Raw genomic sequence first — 20,059 nt, 5'->3', positions numbered from 1 at the left:
GGAGTGCTGCTCTGTTAATCAATGTTCAGTTTATTTATTTTTGAAACTGTAACCCCATGTTCTCCCCCACAGTGGCTATTCAGTCAAACCCAAATTACAATCAGTTCACACATTTTCTGCAGGGTCATCTGCTATCACTGCATAGATTATTGTGTTGTCCTTTCCTAGAGAGGTAGCTGTGTTAGTCTGTATCTTCAAAAAGCAAGAAAGCAGTCCTGCATAATGCTAAAGACCAATGAAATAATTTATTAGGTGATGAGCTTTCATGGGATGGACCCTCTTCTTCAGAACTTTCAGAATTTTCCAGATCTGAAGAAGTGGATTTGTCCTACGAAAGCTCGTCACCTAATAAATCATTTTGTTAGTCTTTAAAGTGCTACAGGACTGCTGTTTTGTTTTGTCTTTTCATGTTACTAAGCAAGTCTATTGGCTACAGTTGCAGCTTTCTGTCTCTTGAGGAGGACAAGTGAGCAGCCTTCTGCCAAGCCAGCTTTAATCCTGGTCCATTGATCAGCAAGCATCTGTCATACTTTCTTGTAGACTGAAATGTTTCACCTGTGAGTCATATGAGTTCTATTGGTCTAGAAAACAAGAGACCTGAGATTGCTATTTTAAAGGCAGTATTCCCAGTTTTTCCTCCTGCTGTCCCACTCTGATGCTCATTCTTGCAGTGGTAGGTTAAGTGCTCTCCAGAGTCCCCAGAGCATTTTTTCTATCATCTCTCCTACCTACCCATTGTGACTGCATGAAGAATTGACTGATTCCTGGATCTTTCAGGGTATAACAACAACAAATTAGACCCTATCTAATTACCTGAAACCATTGCTATGAACTTGTAAAATCTCAAAAGTGTGGCAGGTTTGATCACTCTTTGCATGAGAGGAGGCTGAGGATCACCTAGCTATGACAGGAACTAGTGATGGTAATTCAATAGGTGGCACCCTGTTGGCTGAGACCACCCTGAACCAGTGTACCCATTGTGATGTTCTTAGGGACAGGGCTGGTGAAGAAGCTGTGTATTTGGATGGGAAGAGAAGCAGAGGTGTTGACTAATTGTGGTCATTACAGCCTTGTGCTGCTTTTGTAGAATGCGGTATCTTAGTGTGATGTCCGGGCTGAAATACGAACTCAGGTAATTGCATTCTGTCTATTCTTCTTGGGGTTTCAGATATTTAAAATACTATGATTTCTTCCTGTCCTGAGCCAGGTAGTATTGCAGTTTGCTTTTAAACAACAGATACTTTACAACTGCATTTCAGTGTCAGGTGATTTCATCCTTAGGTGTATGCTTTACCTAGATCACTAAATTGATGGAGGGTTTAACTGTTCGTAAATCACTATCAGAATGCAAAATATTATTGTTTTGTGGACCTGTGGGCTGAACATTCTGTATTCTTCTCATCTCACTACTTTCCACCAGCCCAGGTATCTTCCCAGTTAATGTTCAACCAAAATGGTAATTTGAAAAATACAATGTTTTAATTTTTTAAAGTTTCTTTGTAGGAGGCGGGAAGAGAAGAGCTGTCAGAAATATCAGTCTTTAAACAACATCACATATTTTCAGAGAGACCTAGAAAGAATGAGACGGTGTGGCCAGAGAGCTGAAAGAGAACATGATGAAGATGAACGCAACTGGTAAGGAAGGAGGAGCTAAACAGCTCCCCTCCACCAAGAGCATTTCCTCTAGAACTAAAAGCTCTTCTGTATTTTCAGATTTTTTTTACTGTAAAACCAATAGAACGTCTTCTTAGAAACCAGTAAATCTTCAGAAACACCATTGCTTGGGGCTTGATTTTACCACCTTTATAAAAATTGTAGAAGTGAAGATGTGACAGCGATATCCAGGACCAGATTTCACTTTGCATCCTAAATCTGCTTGGTGAGAATGAGAGGAGAGAGAGTGTAAGTAGCCTGTTTCCATTTGAAGCGTGATGCTTCCAGGCAATGCTGCATCTCCTCTTCATCTCTAGCACCAACCATATAGGAGGTATAAGTTTGCAAAAATACTTTGGGATTCTTAAGAATACAGGCAACCTATGTTGATCCCTACGTGATGTTGTGTTGAAAAAGAAAATTTGTGTTCCAGTTAGGAATGTTGACAATAGAGGGGACTTTGCCTCCGGCCCTCTGTCCATCGTGCATGTTTAGAGAAGACTTCACTGGTACCATGTATCAACTGCACACACATCAACCACACCCTTTCCAATGGCAAAAGTCATGACCACCAGAAACTAAGCAGGCTCCTCTCAGTACAGCTGTAGGACACAGCACAGAAAAGAAGGTACCTGTATCTGTCCTCCCCTAGAAAATCACAAAGTGGCAGCAGATTTTGTGTCGAGATTCTGTATTCCAGATGCTTTTTCTCAACTGACCCTAATTTTGAATGCATCAAAAGTGAGTGTTTATTTACTTAGAAAAGGTGCCTTGTTATTTGTCGCAGATACTCATTCTACCTGCCTGCCAAATCTAAGAGCTGGTGTACGTTTGGATTCTGTGCCACTTGTACTGTCTATTACGAGTGTGATTTTATTTTATTGCTATAGTTACATCTGTACAAGCCTAGGGTGGACTCAGTAATGTAAATGTAAAGGAGTCTCATAATAGCATGTTTATTTACGTACAAGAGTATCTTTCCTGGAGTAAAGTGCCTTTTTACCGATATAATTGCAACTACACTAGACCCAGGTCCACACTTAAATGTTTCCCTGGGATACCTATGGTTAGGAGAGGGTGACTTACTATTTTTTTAAGCAACATAGCTGTGCCAATAAAAGCTTCACTGCAGGTGCAATTATACCTGTAGAAAACTTGATCTACACTGCGAAGTGTTGCTGGCAGAACTACAATGGATCGCAGTGAGAAAAAAATCGCACCATTAGCGAGCATAGCCCAACCTCTGGTGTAGACGCAGCTAAGCTGGCAGAAGTGTGCTTTTGGCAGCTTAACAAAAGTCATTCACAGAGGCAGTGTTGTTATGCCAGCAGAACTCCTTTTGCTGGCTTATGCTGCATCTGCTCTTTGGGGCAATGCTGGCATGGCGATGCCTGCCCAGTCTCAGTAGTGTAGATTAGCCCTAATTGTGTGTATATTGGGGCAACTAGCATATGCTACATATTCTCCTGTACCAGTTATAGGCACTTTTATACAAACATAAGTGTGTCCACACTACAGGGTTTTTGCCAACTTCACTTTACAGCTATACCTATGTTGACAAAACTCTCCCAGTGTGGACAGGCCTAAGGAGGTTGCCCTAACAATGCCAACACGGATAAAGTGGGATATCTTTCTAGTGTTCTCAAGGTTGGGCTCCTCTTATTGGTTCCCAGAAGAACTTCCACTTTCTGCTGACATACTGTTATGACATACTGCCTCAACTGGAGGGAGGTAGCACTTGCTGCTAAAACTAGCTGATGTTCTGTCAAATTCAAGACCCACAGGGAAAAAGCCACAATACTTCCAGAGACACACACAGTCTGGAGAGATTGGAGACATCAGTCTCCAGGATTGTCGAATCAGCACTAAGAAAATTTATACAGGACTTTAAAAAAAAAGTGTCTTTTCACAAAAGCTTTACTATTATTGTAATGTGTAATTCTCCTGTTGAGTCTCCATATTCAGAGTGAAATGGCAATGATTGAGTGTTACAGCACACTCTCACATCTGTAAGATTTACGTCAGCACATACAAGGGGAAAATATGAGGACAGCAAGGGGAAAGAGACAGTAAAAAATCAGAAAGTTAGTCAGAGCAGGCTGTGATTGTGTCGGAAGACCTATAGGCTATGTCTACACTACAGCAATCCTTCAAAAGAAGTTCTTCTGGAAGAGCTCTTCCAAAAAAAACTACTTTTAAAAGAGTATATCCATGTGCAAAAAAGCAGATTGGAAAAAATCGATCCGCTCTTTCAGTAGAGAGCATCCACACAGCCCCTGTTCTTTCAAAAGAATGAGCCAAGAATCGAAAAATCCGATGCCATGAGGATTGCTCTTTCAGGAAAAAAAGGGCCCCCAGGATATCTACACACATTTTTTTCTGAAAGAATCTTTTGGAAAAGGGTGTTCTTCCTCATCTGGGAGAGGAAGAGGACAGCTGGAAAAAGTGCTGCATTCTTCCAGTTTCATATTGAAAGAATGCATTTTGTGTGTAGATGTTCTGCGGGATTTTTCGAAAGAGCCCCAGCTTTTTCGAAAAAACTCGCTAGTGTAGATGTAGCCATAGAGGCTAAACAAGAGCTAAGAGATGAACGGGGCAAATTGGAAGTGAAACAAAATATTTTTCAGTATTTTATTGTTTGCATTCATGCCAACGGTATGTCACGTGACTGTAAATAACTAATCAAAGGGTCTTTAATGCTGTACAAAGGAAGTTGGTTGCACAGTCCTGTTAACTACAGAAACAAGGCTTCTTTGCATCATTTCCCAGCATGCAATGCTCAGAACAAAGACAATTGTAAGGGTGGAGGAGGCAGAAGAAGGTGCAAATAACTCAGTGAAGTCTGAGGTGCCCAGCAGAGTAACCAACAGTTTCAAGGGCATTTCTTTTCAGCTTTGCTCTGTTGTACTGGCTTTCACAGGTTTTCCAGTTTGCTATCCAGAATCCCAGACACCGTGAAGAATGACAAGCACACACAGAGAATCTTAAAGAAACTGGAAAAGTTTGGCAAGAACCCGGATGTAAGAATCCGTCCCACCACCTTTCTGAAGGTGCTGAGTGAGCTCCGTGTATGGGAATTGTGTTCACCAGACATCTGTGCAGCTGTGGAGGTGATAAGAGTCAATCTGTTAGTGTTCTAATCCACGGGGATGGGGAAGCTAGGCACCCATGGGGTGATTTACCAATAGAAGTTTAGAAAGATACATGATTTGGGACAGAGGGGACATGTTTCTGCAAAACAGGGTTAGTAAAATGTCCGCCTTTTTAAAGCCCTTTAAACTCATTCAGTAAAACCGAGAAGTATTATTATTTTGTTGTTTTTTCATCATTGATTTTGTTTGCTGCCAGATTGAAAGTGACACCTGCTTAGAATAAGTAGCTGGAATACATGGAGAGGGGCGTTCAGTGGTTGCTGTGCCCAGGAATGCTTGTGCTTTGACAAATGTGATCATACTAGTGAACTGTGAAAGCTGCAGATTTATCTGAAGAGGCATCAGTAACGTGAATAAAAGCTGCTCTGGTTATGTGTAAAGAACTGCTCAAGGACAGGGTTCTAGAAATGATTTAGTGCTAGAAAGAAGAATAAGGGAAAGAGAAAGAGAAGGACTGATGGGAGAGAAAAAGGAGAGATGATCTTTAAATATAAATTGTGGACACTAAGTCAGTTGTAAATAATGCCATGGTTCCGTCTAGTGATTTCTGTTGTTATACCTCTTTTCTGGTTACAAAATCAAACGAAACCTCAACTGTAACCTGTTTAAATAATAACATACACCAGCTCAGGGCTGGATTAGCTCTTCTGGGGACCCTGAACTACTAGATTCTTGTGGGGGGCCCCTAGGTTACAAGGTGCAGCCCAAAATGAGGGGTTCAGCATATGGGAAGGGGGAAGTGGGGGATCAGGGTGAGGGGGCAGCATCTGGGCAAGAGGTAGAGTGCAGGAGCGAGCTGGCTGTGGAAGTGCAGGATCTGGGCAGGAGGTTGCGTACAGGAGCATGTGAAAACTTTTACTTTGTGGCAGATAATTTCGCATTATAGCTAATAGGAGACCTGCAATTAATTCCTATGTAAAAGAAGGACAAATAAAAATTAGAACCCCTAGTTCTAATAATAACACATTCTGACATTTTTGTGGCAAGTCGCTAAAGGGACACTGTTAGCTTTAAAAATTTAATGTATGTTCTTACTAATGGCTGTTGACAGACGTGTTCTCCATGAATTTACCTACTTCTTTTTTTAACCTTGTTATAGTGTTGGCCTTTACAACATTTTCTGGAAAGGAGTTCCTCAGGTTGACTGTGAAAAAATACTTTCTTTTCTTTATTTTAAAGCTGCTGCCTACTAATTTTACTGAGTGACTTCTGGTACTTATTTGAAGAAGTAAATAACACTGCCTTGTTCAATTTTTCCACACCATTCATGATTATATAAACCTCTGTCCTCTCTCCCTGTTAATCGTCTCTTTTCCAAACAGAAAAGACCCAGTCTTTTTAATCTCGCCTCATACATAATGTGTTCAAAACTCCTAATCATTTTTGTTGCCCTTGTCTGTACCTTTTCCAGCTCCAGTATATCTTTCTTGAGATGGGCTGACACAGTATTCAATATGTGGGTATACCATGGATTTATAGAACCAATATCTAACCCTTTCCTAATATGTCCCAATATTTTGTTAGGTTTTTAAATTGCCACTAGACATGGAGCAGATATTTTCACACAACTGACACTAATGACTCCAAGAACTCTTTTTTGGGTTCAGTTAATTTAGTCCCCATCATTTTATATATATATTTGGGATTACGTTTCCCATGAGCATTAGTTTTCATTTATCAACATTGAATTTCATCTGCCATTGTGTCACCCAGTTTTGTGAACATAAGAACCGTCATACTGGGTCATACCAAAGGTCCATCTAGCCCAGTATCCTGTCTTCTGACTGTGACCAATGCCAGGTGCCCCAGAGGGAATAAACAGAACAGGTCGTCATTGAGTTATCCCTCTCCTATCATCCATTTCCAGCCTCTGAAAAATAGAGGCTAGAGATATCTTTCCTACCCATCCTGGCTAACAGCCATTGATGGACCTAACCTCCATGAATTTATCTAGTTCTTTTTTGAACCCTGTTGAAGTCCTGGTCTTCACAACATCCTCTGGCAAGGAGGTCCACAGGCTGACCAAGCATTGCTTGAAGAAAAAATTCCTTTTGTTAGTTTTAACCCTGCTACCCATTAATTTAATTTGATGACCTGTAGTTCTTATAGTAACAGAGAGGAAGCCATGTTAGGCTGTACTCCAACAAAGCAAAACAACATGCTACATTTCTGCTGTTTTGTTTTGCCCTAGTTCTTATATTATGGGAACGAATAAATACATTTTTCTTATTCACTTTTTTCAGACGTGTCATGGTTTATAGACCTCTATCATATCCCTTGTCGTGTCCTCCTTTCTAAGCTTAGAAGTCCCAGTCTTTTAAATTTTTCTTGCATATGGCACCCATTCCAAACTCCTGATCATTTCTGTTGCCTTTTCCCAAACCTTTTCCAATGCCAAAATATTTTTTTTAGATGAGGCGACCACGTCTGTACACAATACTCAAGATGTGGGCGTATCATGGATTTACATAGAGGCAAATAAGATATTCTCTGTCTTATTCTCTCTCCCCTTTTTAATGATTCCTAACATTCTGTTTGCATTTTTGACAGCTGCTGCACAGAGTGGATGTTTTCAGAGAACTCTCCACAATGACTCAAAGATCTCTCTCTTGAGTGGTTATAACTAAATTAGTCCCCATCATTTTATATGTATAACTGAGATTATTTTTTCCAATGTGCAGTACTGTCCATTTTATCGACATTAAATATCATTTGCCATTTTATTGCCCAGTCACTTAATTTTGTGAGATCTTTTTCAAGCTCTTCACAGTCTGCTTTGTTCTTAACTCTCTTGAGCAGTTTCGTGTCATCTGCAAATTTTGCCACCTCACTGTTTACCTCTTTCTCCAGATGATTTATAAATAGGTTGAATAGGCTGGGTCCCAATAACACTTTTTTTCTTTTTATCACACCAGTCTAAAGGTTAGTATGCTACAAGTTTGCAAGCTCGCTGGTGGTTGTCCCATAGTCAGATTGTGTCATTAGCTCTCATATGTAATATAAAGTACTGAGGAAAATACCCCTTTATTTTTCAGTTTGTGCGTGAAAATATCGTTCAGATGCCAGATGAGGATTACAGAGCATGGCTTCAGACTCGCGTCAGAATCCCCAAAAGAGCTCATAGTGCTCCGCCCTTGTGCTGAAAGGTCAGAGGAGATGGTTTCGTGGCCACAAGAGGGAGGTCTTGCTGCAAACAGATCTAGTTTCTGTTGAGGACTGCCTAGATGAGAATGGTGGGTGGAGGAAGGAGGGAAAAAGAAGCCACTCTGGAAGCTGTTCAGATTGTGTATTCTCTGTTGCTATTGAAATGTGTACTGCCACAATACTCACCTTAACACCAGACCATGTTTACCCAGTCACCACTGAAAAAGAGAAACCAAATACTGCAATTCCTTTCCATGTGGCCTTATGGGCTCACAGCAATAGCTCACTCTGATTTTCATTTAGACCTAAGACAAGTTGCAAACAACAGTATCATACAAGTGCTTCCTCCAGTAGCAACAGAGAACTGAGAATCACCCACACCTTTTCATTTGCTCATATTTTCCCATTATAGAATATTTTCCTAGATAGATAAAACACTATCTTCTTATTTAAATAGAGAAAACACTGTCCTCTTATTTGTTACACCTATAGTCTGTTCTGCATTCCAGTCTTGCTTTCTTGCCCTTTCTTTAAAAAAAAAATCCCCAGGACTAGAATATTTTAAGCTTTGAGCCAAATCCTTTATGTGTTAGTTTCTATAGTAGTTAAAATGTTTGAGCTTGGTCATACAGTTATTTTAGTAATATCCATGTTGCATTCATTTTGCTTTATTAAAATCACTACTCAAGTGTTCTGTATTCTGAGGTGCTTTTCTGTAACTGTTCATTTTCCAGTTGTGGTTCCCCATGTTTCTAAAAGCAGACAGATGATTTATCACATGCTTGTCTGCACACACATTAATCTAAGTTTCATCTTCACCAGGAGAGGGAGTAAAGGGAATATGACTGAGTTACCCCTCCAGAGAAATTTATAATTTCACCTGCACAGTTTGACTCCTCAAAGCCATGACTGTTAATTCTATGTCATTCCTAGGCACTCCAGCTCTTCTCATTAATAGTAAATATGGCCTTTTGGTGACTAAATCTAAAATAAAAAAGCCACTGGGCTTGGGATTTCCAGGCCTTGTCACAGCTTCCAGCAGAACATCTCATTTGGTAAAACCTACGAGTTCCATTCATCCTCCAACCACGTGACAAAGGAGAACAAGAATAAAATCAGGGTCTGGGTCAATAGAATGATCCCTGGAATATCAGTAATACTTTGTTAGTGAACATAGGATAGAATGGCACTGCTATTTTACTCTCTTTGGAATCTATAAATATGGCTTGTGTTACATGGTATCATTTCATGAGCCCAACTTCATTGCTTGGCTGGTTGTGACATCTTGTGGGGATAGCTGATATTACGTTCAGCCTAACCCAAGCGGCTGGTGGAGCAAAATGTCTGGCTTATCAAATCCAGACTCATGCTGTTTCAAGAAACCCGTCTCATACGTCCTGTCATAACCGACTTTAGCTCCATCTAAAAACTAATGGTGTTGCTTGCTTTCCTTCAGTGATCCTATTGCAAGGCTGGCATAAGAATTCATCATTTAAGTCATCATTTAGCCGCCTAGCTCCTAGCTGAGCTGCCATTAGGCTGACGGGCACCTGCTGCTGTACAAGTCTTTATTCTTAGCTGTTGAATACAGTTCAGAATTGGGAGTGTCCTCGTGATCAAAGTACTAGCCTCCAGCTCTTCCCTGACAAATCAGAGATGGAAACTCCAAGGGACAGACGCCTTCATGTACAAAGCGGTGTCTCCCTGCAAATCCATGGAAATATGCTGAGGTACACCTGCTGAGAAGTTGATCCACAGAATCTACCCACATGTCAGAGGAGTTATTTCTGCCTAGTGTGATTTCCAAATGTCCCTACAGTACTTTGAATATATAAAGCCCTATATTAGCATTGATTATTAGGGTTCTTGTAGAGGAAAGGGGGGCCCTTTTTAAGCACCATTCTGCTTGGCAATGGCTCTTCTAGCTCTCTGTCCCTTTCTCTTGTCAAGGGCTGCCTCAGTAAGAAGTGCAGCTCCCTATCCTTCCTTCTGACCAGCTGATAGCACCTTCACTGCCTCTTGTCCAGGGTACTTCTCTTGGTAGGAAGAGCAGCTTGTCTCTTCCTCTTTGCTGAGAGCTTCCCCCTCTATCAATTGATGGAGATTCTCATCCCTACTTCAGCCTCCTTATGACAGGTAAAAGGGCTGCAGTGACCTGAAGGGAGACCCTAAAAGTATCAGATTCAGTTGGGAGACAAATCACCTGGAGCAGAACTGAGGAAAGCAGCCATAAGTCTGCTTACTAAGGTCTCTTCCCAAGCACCGGCATACCCCGGAGTGGGGTGGGACGGGACAATGACATGCAGTAGTGTAGAGATTTCTGGGCAGTGCTCCAGGCCACAAGGCAGCCCAGAGAAACCTCAGTAACAGCACTGCATAAATTATGCTGGGAGTTACAGCGCGGCATCAAGAGGGTGGTACAGATAGCTGAGCAGCACTTTCACCCTCCCTGTACTTCTGTGTTTGACAACTAAGAGACGCAGCACAGAATCTCGCCCAGCATCTGTCGGACTGTAGGTTGTTAGTGTGTGTGTGTTCACACACTAGTAAAGTTTGGTAGGATTATGGCAAATATTTGCCCATTGTAGATTTTCTTAAGTGCCCATCACCAGGGTGCCTAGTCACACTCATTCAGATCAAAACAAAAAGCAGTCAAGTAGCACTTTAAAGACTAGCAAAATGGTTTATTAGGTGAGCTTTCGTGGGACAGACCCACTTCTTCAGACCATAGCCAGACCAGAACAGATTAAATATCTCATTCAGATCAGTAGCTGAGAGAAGTCCCTCTGTACAGCCATAGCTAGCAGGATCAACACCTCTGGTGCTCTCCCTCACAACTGTGGTGTGTGCTGATGTTTTAATATTGTGACATAACTCCATTTTATTATTTTAACTGACAAGAGCAGCACTTGATCAGTAAACAGGCTTCTATCTTAATCACTGACCCCAATTCTTAAAAAATTCAGCTTTTTAGCCTATAAGTAATAAGGTTATGCTTTTCTCAATGTATGATTTAAAAAAGGGATCGTCAAAAACAATACCGTGTCCATACTGCGATACAGAAGCTGCGTTACAGCCATGTTTGCAAACTGCCAGAACCATGTGTCTTTTAAAGTAATTGGTTGCGAGTGTAGTTCAAGCTGAAGTGTGGACAAAACGTGTGCTTGCTTGATGCATTCCAGCTTTGCTTTGTGGTGTGTCTATAGCACCAACCTTTATACAGTTTGACCCTCTGTAGTCCAGCACCTTGAGACGTGACTGGTGCTGGACAAGAGAATTTGCCTGATTATGGGAAGTCAATATGGTCTGTCAGCTTTGCCAATGCTGCCACTGCTTACTGGGCTCTTAGAAAACCTTTAGGGGTAAATTACAGCTAAATAATAGCCCAGAACACTGGGAGCCAGAACTGGTGACTGTAAACAAACTTTATGGGACTGCAGGAAATTTGGCCACACCCATGATAAGTAATCAACTGGTTAACTAAAATCATGCTGGGTTTCAGGTTGTGTCAGACAAGAGAGTTCTGCATTAGAGAGGCTCAACTTGTAGTTATAATTTACCCAATAGTGTTTACCTCGGGTCCACCATCACTGACGCCCTGTCGTTGGACACTGAGCTAAATAGAAGGATCGGAAAAGCGGCCACAACTCTGTCCAGACTCAGCAAGAGAGTGTGGAATAACAACAAGCTGTACACTCACACCAAAATGCAAGTCTACAGAGCCTGCATCCTCAGCACCCTCCTTTATGGCAGCGAGACTTGGACCCTGTATGCCCGCCAGGAAAAGAGGCTGAACGTCTTCCACTTGTGCTGCCTCAGGCGCATCCTTGGAATATCACAGAAGGACAGAGTGACCAACACCGCTGTCCTCGAGCAAGCTGGAATCCCAACCATGCACACCCTCCTCAGGCAGCCTCGGCTCCGCTGGCTTGGCCACATCCACAGGATGAATGATGGAAGGATTCCAAAAGACATCCTGTATGGTGAGTGAGCCTCTGGCAAAAGACCTCCTGGACGCCCCCAGTTGTGCTACAAAGATGTCTGCAAGAGAGACCTCAGAGAGGTAGACATCGAGCTGGACAACTGGGAAGAACTAGCAGACGACCGCAGCAGATGGAGGCAGGGGTTACACAAGGGCCTTCAGAAGGGCGAGATGAGGATCAGACAGCTAGCAGAGGAGAAGCGAGCGCACAGAAAGCACAATAAGGACTTGCCAGACACCCACCACATCTGCAAGAGATGCAGCAAGGACTGTCACTCTCGTGTGGGTCGTCATAATCACAGTAGACGCTGTAAATGAAGTCCTCAATTGAAACTATAAAGGGTGCAATCCATAGTCTATGCAGACTGAAGGATGCCTACTACTAAGTGTGGAGAAGCAGATCCTTTAAAGTGCAAGTCAAACACCTGAACATGTTATCATTTCTCCCTTAAGTAAACTTTACTTTCTCAAAAAAAAAAAAAAGTCAGGGAGTTTCATTTAAACTAATTATGCTGCAAAAAAAAGTGTTGTATGTTCCTTCATGCTTTATAATGTGTATTACCTTTTGCAGGAGAAGCTTGTGTGTAATCTGTTGTAACCTAGAATCTTGGGCACTGAGATTTTTATTCCAGTTCTTGGTTCCATACTTTAGGAAAATAAATCATATTTCTTGCAGGCTGCTGTGATGCAGGGGTCTGGTTAGACATACCTGATCCAGCTCTGGATGATAAGAGAAGAGGTTCGAATGGTGCTTCTGGGCTATGCATTGCTAATTTGTGGTGAAGCTGTCAAAATGTTTTGAGAAGGATGAAAATGATTGACAAAACCCTCCTCTGATAGGCCCTGACAATCTTTGTGGTTTTGTGCAATTTATACAGAGTTTATGTGAGATTTCTAAATTTGCAGGCAGTTTTAGTCTGGCTGATGACTGGAGGGGGGGATACATTTCCTTAGAATACAGACTTGGTTGCAAGCAAAAAAATGAGATCAGCTTGAAGAATCTGTTTTTCACCACTCTCTTTTTAGTCTTACCGATTCTCTTGCTCTGGTCCTTACATGGCTCTGAACACCTTCCACGCTTTAAGGCATTTATCCCCACCACACCCCAATGGGGTAGGGTGGTATTTACCCCCATTTTACAGCTGAAGAATCAAGGCACAGAGAGGCAAAGCTACTTGCCCAAGGGCACCCAGGAAATCTGTGGCAGACCAGCAATCTTCCATCTCTCCCAAGTCCTAGGCTAGCGCTCTAAGCACGTGTTCACTCTCTGTTGGGGAATTACATTTGGGGATTAATGAGCACTTTACAATCTCAGCTAATGGGGCAGTCGCTTTTAAATTCAATTAATACCACTCTTCCAGTTAAAAGGAAGAGTGCAAACTCAGTGTGATTGCCTGTTGAATATAGAGGAAAGATGATCCTGTAAGACATTAGACTTGCAAACAGGAAGATGCAGTTCCTGCTCCCAGTTGTCCTACTTCCAGTATGACCTCAATCACTCTGTGCCTCTATTTCCCCATTGGTAAAACAGATAATACCATTTTGCTGACTCATAAGTTTAGGCTAAATTAGTTAATGCTTCTGAGCTGCTCAAATATTAGGCTAGTGAGTACCTCAGAAGAATCTAACAAATAGATATATAAATAACATGCAACTCCATCTCCCAGGTTTTCTTTCACCTTATTAGCAGTTTTGAAATAAATATCGTCAGTCTGTTCTTGTAGGAAGTATTTAGGTATACAGGAAAGGAAGCTAACCCTTCTATTGTATCAATGACAATACGCCTCTGTTTTATTTTAAACATAAAGAACAGCAGCTTAGAAATACAGTTTGTAAAATAAGCACCTCTATCCTTCTTAAATATATGCTACTTTGTGGTAAATAAATGTCACTATTATTCGTAGGATACTTTGAAATAGGGGTATATCTTTTTAATTGGAATTTCAGCAGTATGTGTCACCAATGTATTTTGCTGTATTGTAAAATAATGGCACTGTTCTGGCATCTTAAATAGATGTTGCTATCTTTGGCTTTTGACATAAGTAACAGCCATTCTTTTTTGCTAACGCTTGTTAATAAATATCACAGCTCTAGAATTCTGGACGATAAAAAGTACATGGCAGTAAACTCTAAGGTATGTGGGACCTGGTCCAACTCTTGTTAAACTTAGTGGAAAGACCCCCAGTAATTATAGTGCGTGTTTGCATAGGCCCTTGGTCATTGTGAGATCAGTAGAGGTGTAAGAAGGCCAAAGGGCAAGCTGGTCTTCTATCCAGCAAATCAATTTTAACCTCGATTCGGGGCAAGAACTGAGTGTTGGTTCAGCCATGTTTCTGCAGCATCGAGGCCATTGAAAACAGTCTTCTGAGCTAAGGACTGAGGACTATGGTTTGTGGTTACGGGAGCTGGATGAGAAGAGGGGCATGGTGTCTGTACAGTGTGGGAGCAGGCAGAACACTTCCAAATGTGTGCACTTCTGCTGCCAGGCAACTATTTAGCCAGAGACCAGAGCACAAAGAAAGTTGTGGCCACTCCCTCTGCGGAGCAAAGCACTGCCTGCAAAGCAAACAGGTTCATCTTATGGGATGGCTGCCATCCTGACTGACACAATGGGACTTGAACCAGGGCCGTGTAGAGCTACCTACAGAAGCCACAGCATCTAGAATGAAAGAAACAAGGCTCACTAGCTAAGGCTGTAATGGACTCCTGGCCTGTGCAGGTCAGCCCGGGCGGTGGGCGGGGGGGGGTGGCTTTGCCACATTCATCATCAGGATACACTTGCACTCAGACAACCATGTGCCATGTTAGATGTCCTGTCACCCACAAGGCAGCCTCTGGGACCTCTACTCTTTGGCTTGAACTTAGACTCCTCTGGGGCCCAGTCTTGCTGCCATAAAGGTCAATTGTAAAACTCCCATTGATATCAGTGGGTGGCTCATTAGTTACCTCCTGTCTAGGAATTCCTCTGAGTATCCTTCTTCTGAGACACCTCTCCCAGGAAATTTGTTAAGTAGGATCATCATCCACCCAGGTATGACCCTGCCAGGGATACCTGGAACTACAAGGCACCTCACTAGCACCAGACTTCCACAGGAGGAAGCCTTGACCGTCCCTTCCATGGGCCAGTTCCCCATCTCCACCAGCCACAGGCACCACAAGCACTGTCCTCTAGGTCATGCAGGCCTCACTGTTACTCTGTGGGATATCACTAGGTACAGTTGTTATGCTTATAAGCAGCACGTGGGATCTTTTCAATGCATAAGGCAATATAGGCAAGATACTGTGTCTATTAAGAATATAATAGTAAAGCAGCTAGCATATGCTCGCTCTCTCTCTCTCTCACACACACACACACACACACACACACAGAGAGAGAGAGAGAGAGAGAGAGAGAGAAACTGTTCCATGAACCAATGTTATAGTTACGAGTCCAGGGTCCAGATCAATCTGGTGGCCAGCCTGACTGATCATGGGGAAAGAGGAGCTGGGTTCTGTCAGTTCAGACCAATGATCATGGCAGGATGGCACTCAAAGGATCATGCTCGACACCCCATCTTTTATAGGAATTCCCTCCCATGCCAATCTATGGGTTTTGTGCTGCATCACGTTGTAATCAGTCACTTTGCCATATGTCTTTATCTGGAGATTGTCTTCATTGTTGTTTAATATCAGGCTGCTGACAACTTTTCTGGTTGTTGCCACAAACACCCCCTCCCAGGTGTCACTGGGATTTGCTATCTTTACATGTTAGGAGTGCTTGCTGCTAACTTCAGGGTCACCAATCTGCCCCTCCTCAGTCATCAGACACAATGGATACATTTGATAGTTGCTTGCTGTTCCTCTCAGACCCCTGCTCCAACATCTGATCTGGATAGTCTTCACATTTATCTTCTAGTACACGCATTCCTCATTCACACATGAAACAGAGTTGATTTCTTTGTTATACAGAAGCAACGTGAACATTTAAGCAGTAACATCAAGAGATAACTTAAACAAAACAATCATCTCACATTTTGCTTATTTTGCAATGCTAATTTTAAACCTATAACAAAGTGGTGACCATTCCTGACTTGAAATCAGCTTCAGACACAAGATTCTGGATGATGCATCTTTACCAATGGTACACTAAGTCATTCCCTTTCTGCTTTCAGGAGGGGTGGCTGGCAGGGCTCAACAAATCATAATCATGAAGTACATCAATACATTTTAAACCTACTATATTATTAATCATACTCTTTTATTCTAACTCATGCATCAACTAAAATAGGATTTTTCTAGTACTTAGTCCAATTCTGAGCCTGTTTCTGAAGAGACCCTACCCTGGTCACTAGGCACTCACTGTGTTCACATATTCTCTGCTCCCAAAGAGACAGCACAAGCCAATTTACCTATCCCACCTCCAAACCCAGTTAACCCATTACACTTAGATATGTTTATAGTGTAAGCTTATTTAATAAAGCACAGCATAAAGTAATAGCAGTTAGAAGTGTTAGTAACAAATGTCTCCTTATAAAATAAAACTATAACACATGTTCTAGCACCTCGATGTAGTTAACAGGATACGTTTTTGTGCAATAAATGACTAGTCACCCAATGTCCCTGCAGCACTGCAGAGCCAGGCTGGCTGTGACCCTCCTTTCATGAGGTAAGCATGCTGTCAGCTTGCCTCTTCGGCGAAGCATTCAGTGTGTCTCTTTGTACTCTACGGTGCACTGGACACATCATCATCATCAACAATAACCCTGGGCTCTCAGCGCGCATTGGTGTCCAATGCCTCCCTCACTGTTTCCAACTCTCCCCATCCAGTGCAGCTTAGCTTCTGTAGACTAGCGCCCAACTATATGAACCCAGGTGCAAATTTAGAGACTATGCAATCTGCAAGAGAGGAAATCTGAAGGAAGAGAAACAGCAGGGGTCTGTCCCATTTATGAATTAAAGCAATTAGCTTAGGAATGAAAGCTGAGCGTCTTGAAAATGTGTATTCAGCAGCATGTTGTATGGATGTGAGACATGAGTGATGATGAAAGATTCAAAGTGAAGGATAATGACACTCTAGGGGAGTTGTTATAGAAAGATTCTGAGAATAGGGTGGATGCAGAAGGTCACCAAAGAGGAATTATATAGGAAGATAGAGACCAAAGAGAACCTACTGCAGAAGGTTGTACAACAGAAGTTACAGCTAGTCAGGCATATCTGCAGAACGAACAACAAATGAAAAATCAAGACCCTGGTATGGGGCATAATGGACGGTTGAACAGGAGAGGCAGCCCCCACAGAGAATGAGTAGATGATATAATAGGTTGGTGCAGAGTTAGTCTACAGAAACTAAGCCACTCAGCACTGGAGAGGGAAAGATGGAAGGAAATAGTGAGGGAGGCATCAGACACCAACAGGTGCTGAGCCCATGGTTGTTGATGATGATGATGGTGATGGCTGGGTACTGGCTTTAGATGGGTACCGCACATGCTGCCTCGGCTGAACTATTATGTGGCTATTTTTCAGGAACTGTCAAAAAACCAAGAGAACAATTCAGTTTGAAAGAGTATGGAGCAGTTGAAATGTTTTCAGATAGGCTCAAGCAATCCTACACCACTTCCTATGACCAGCTGAAATAACACACTAAACTGTTTATATGTATCCAACTGCATCCCCCAACCACCCCACTGCCCACACACACACTCTTTAAACTATGTAGCATGGTGAAACTTGACTTTTCGGTTAGCTCATTCCAGAAGGAATGTGTGATAGGGTGTGTGATGAGGACAGTGCCTCCCCTACTAGGTTGTGGCTTCACTTGGAGTTTCACAGAGATGATCACGACTTGTCCAGACCCACTACTTTTTGTGCATGCCCAAAATCATCTCCTACAGTGAAGATGCTTGTCTGAGAGGTGAGTAGATGCCGATCCAGAGTTGGCTTTAGGGGATAAAGACAACCCACCTCACAAGTAGGGGAACTTAGTAGTATGAACCCTCCTTTCCCCTGCCTCCCCCACCCCCCACACAATTCCTTTCCTTACTGTGAGGGAAACTTCCATAGAAGCAGCTGAAGTTACCCAGCAGGACTTGCCACCTTCTGTGCAGAGTCAGAAACGCCCCAGGCTGGTGCTAGTTATGGCTCCCTGCATGGCAGGAAGCAGGATTGGACTTAACTCATACTCTGACAACTTGAGTTAACTGAGGGCTAAGTAGGTTAAAAAAAATTTTGTTTATCTTTCCTTCCTGTTCCTCCGGTGAAGGGTGATTTGGATTTGTTTTCTCTGTGACTTATATGGCGCTTTACTTTCACACAGTCTATTGTAAATTACACCCAACTATAGCTGATAGATTTTGTTAGGGGACTATAAATTGTAGTGGATTTTTAAATTTTCAAAAAAGAACCCGTAATGGCTGCCAGCTGGAGTATTAAATTTATTTCCCATGCCAGATCATTCTAACAGTAATCAAACCATCATCTGCATACATCATTTATTAGAGCCCCTCCTGAAATATGCTAGCCTGTCTCTTTAAGAGATTTGTTTGCTATGTGTACGTTCTCCAGACCCATCACTGCAGACTGGGGTGGGTCAGAACTGGCAGCTGGCAGACAATGTCAGTTTTTAAAAAGTAGAACAATCATTATGACCCAAATAATCTAAGAAACTGCAATAAGCAATGCAGAAAGCCACACGGTGCTTCAGAATAGGCCTTCCTTTAGCAAACTTGCCAGGATGCACTGTTTGGTGTGACCTGCTCTAAAAAAGAATCCAAATTATAGACAAGAAAGTGCTTTTGATATTTTTTTCTTAGAAGCCTTCTCGAAGCTCCACAGACAGAGCCCCAAATGTTTTGTACATTACCTTCATGTGAAAACTGTTATTATCAAACAAAGCAGTCATAGAACCTAAAATTGGTACTGGGATGAGACTCAGGCTACGCCTGACAGAAGACAGAAGCAAATAAGCACGGTGACATTCTTGGTAGTCCAGAACGATAGCAGTTCTTTCTAGGTTGGGAAGTTGGTCAAACGCTAGCACTGTAGAAGGTGGTACAAGTGATGTCAGACAGAGAATTGCCTTAAAAGAGAAGATTTTATTAACAATGTTTTCTCACTTAAAGGAAAAGGAGTGTCATGAGCAAGACATGAGAAGTCATTCTTCCACTCTACTCTGCACTGATTCGCCTCAACTGGAGTATTGTGTCCAGTTCTGGGTACCATATTTCAAGAAAGATGTGGAGAAATTGGAGAAGGTCCAGAGGAGAGCAACAAGAATGATTAAAGGACTGCAGAACATGAGCTGTGAGGGAAGACTGAAAGAACTGGGCTTGTTTAGTTTAGAAAAGAGACTTAGAGAGGATATGATAGCAGTTTTCAAGTACCTAAAAGAGTGTTACAAGGAGGAAGGAGAAAAAATGTGCTCCTTGGCCTCTGAGGGTAAGACAAGAAGCAATGGGCTTAAACTGTAGCAAAGGAGGTTTAGATTAGACATTAGGAAACACTTCCTAACTGTCAGAGTGGTTAAACACTGGAATAAATTACCTAGGGAGGTTGTGGAATCTCCATCACTGGAGATATTTGAGAACAGGTTGGATAGATGTCTATCAGAGATCGTCTAGATGGTGCCTGCTCCTGCTGTGAGGGCTGGACTTGATGGCTTCTCAGGGTCCCTTCCAGTTCTAGTGTTCTAGATTTAATGTAGATCACAGCTTTTCAAGCACAAATGCTGCAGAAATACATTTAGTTTACTATGCATTCTAATGAGATTCCATATTAGTACATTTTTTTAAAAACTACATTGAAACAAATGTTCTGTCCACTCATGCTAGCTTCAAAATCTCCTGCATAACAATTACACCCTCCTCATGTGGGTTTAAGAGTACAGGCCATTAAATCTGGGAATATGTTCAGCTGCAGAAAGGTTTCACAACATAATCAGAGCAATTCAACACATTCTAAATGTGTTTAACTAAAGTGGTCATATTCTAGACCTTGGCGAAACTCACTCTGACACAGTGCTATTGCAGCATCTCAATAACTAATAATTCCATCAGCAGGAAATCCAAATGCAAATTTAATCACATTGCAATTGAGTTCTATGGACTGTCTTCTTACTATAGAGGTTAGGCCCAAACCTTAGGAAAACTAAAGA

The 20,059-nt window shown here is 42.1% G+C and overlaps 1 protein-coding gene across 3 annotated transcripts in view; it reads left to right on the top strand.

The window, feature by feature from the left end:
* Nucleotides 1-19,365, top strand: part of CCDC60 (coiled-coil domain containing 60) — a 123,404-nt gene extending 104,039 nt beyond the window's left edge. The window contains exons 14-17 of one of the 3 annotated variants that reach the window (XM_075012712.1): nucleotides 1,504-1,635; nucleotides 4,574-4,763; nucleotides 7,841-7,951; nucleotides 19,029-19,365. In XM_075012712.1, the coding sequence (XP_074868813.1) occupies nucleotides 1,504-1,635; nucleotides 4,574-4,763; nucleotides 7,841-7,948 (430 nt within the window). In that variant the 3' untranslated portion in view covers nucleotides 7,949-7,951; nucleotides 19,029-19,365. Of the gene's footprint in view, nucleotides 1-1,503; nucleotides 1,636-4,573; nucleotides 4,764-7,840; nucleotides 8,633-19,028 lie in introns of those variants that run through there. The other 2 variants (XM_075012711.1, XM_075012713.1) reach the window with 2 other exon arrangements.
* Nucleotides 19,366-20,059: the final 694 nt, after the last annotated feature.

The sequence above is a fragment of the Carettochelys insculpta genome, chromosome 18 (genome assembly GCF_033958435.1).
Source record: "Carettochelys insculpta isolate YL-2023 chromosome 18, ASM3395843v1, whole genome shotgun sequence".
In the NCBI taxonomy this organism is placed as follows: domain Eukaryota; kingdom Metazoa; phylum Chordata; order Testudines; family Carettochelyidae; genus Carettochelys; species Carettochelys insculpta.
This window is presented reverse-complemented; position numbering and strand designations above follow the sequence as displayed.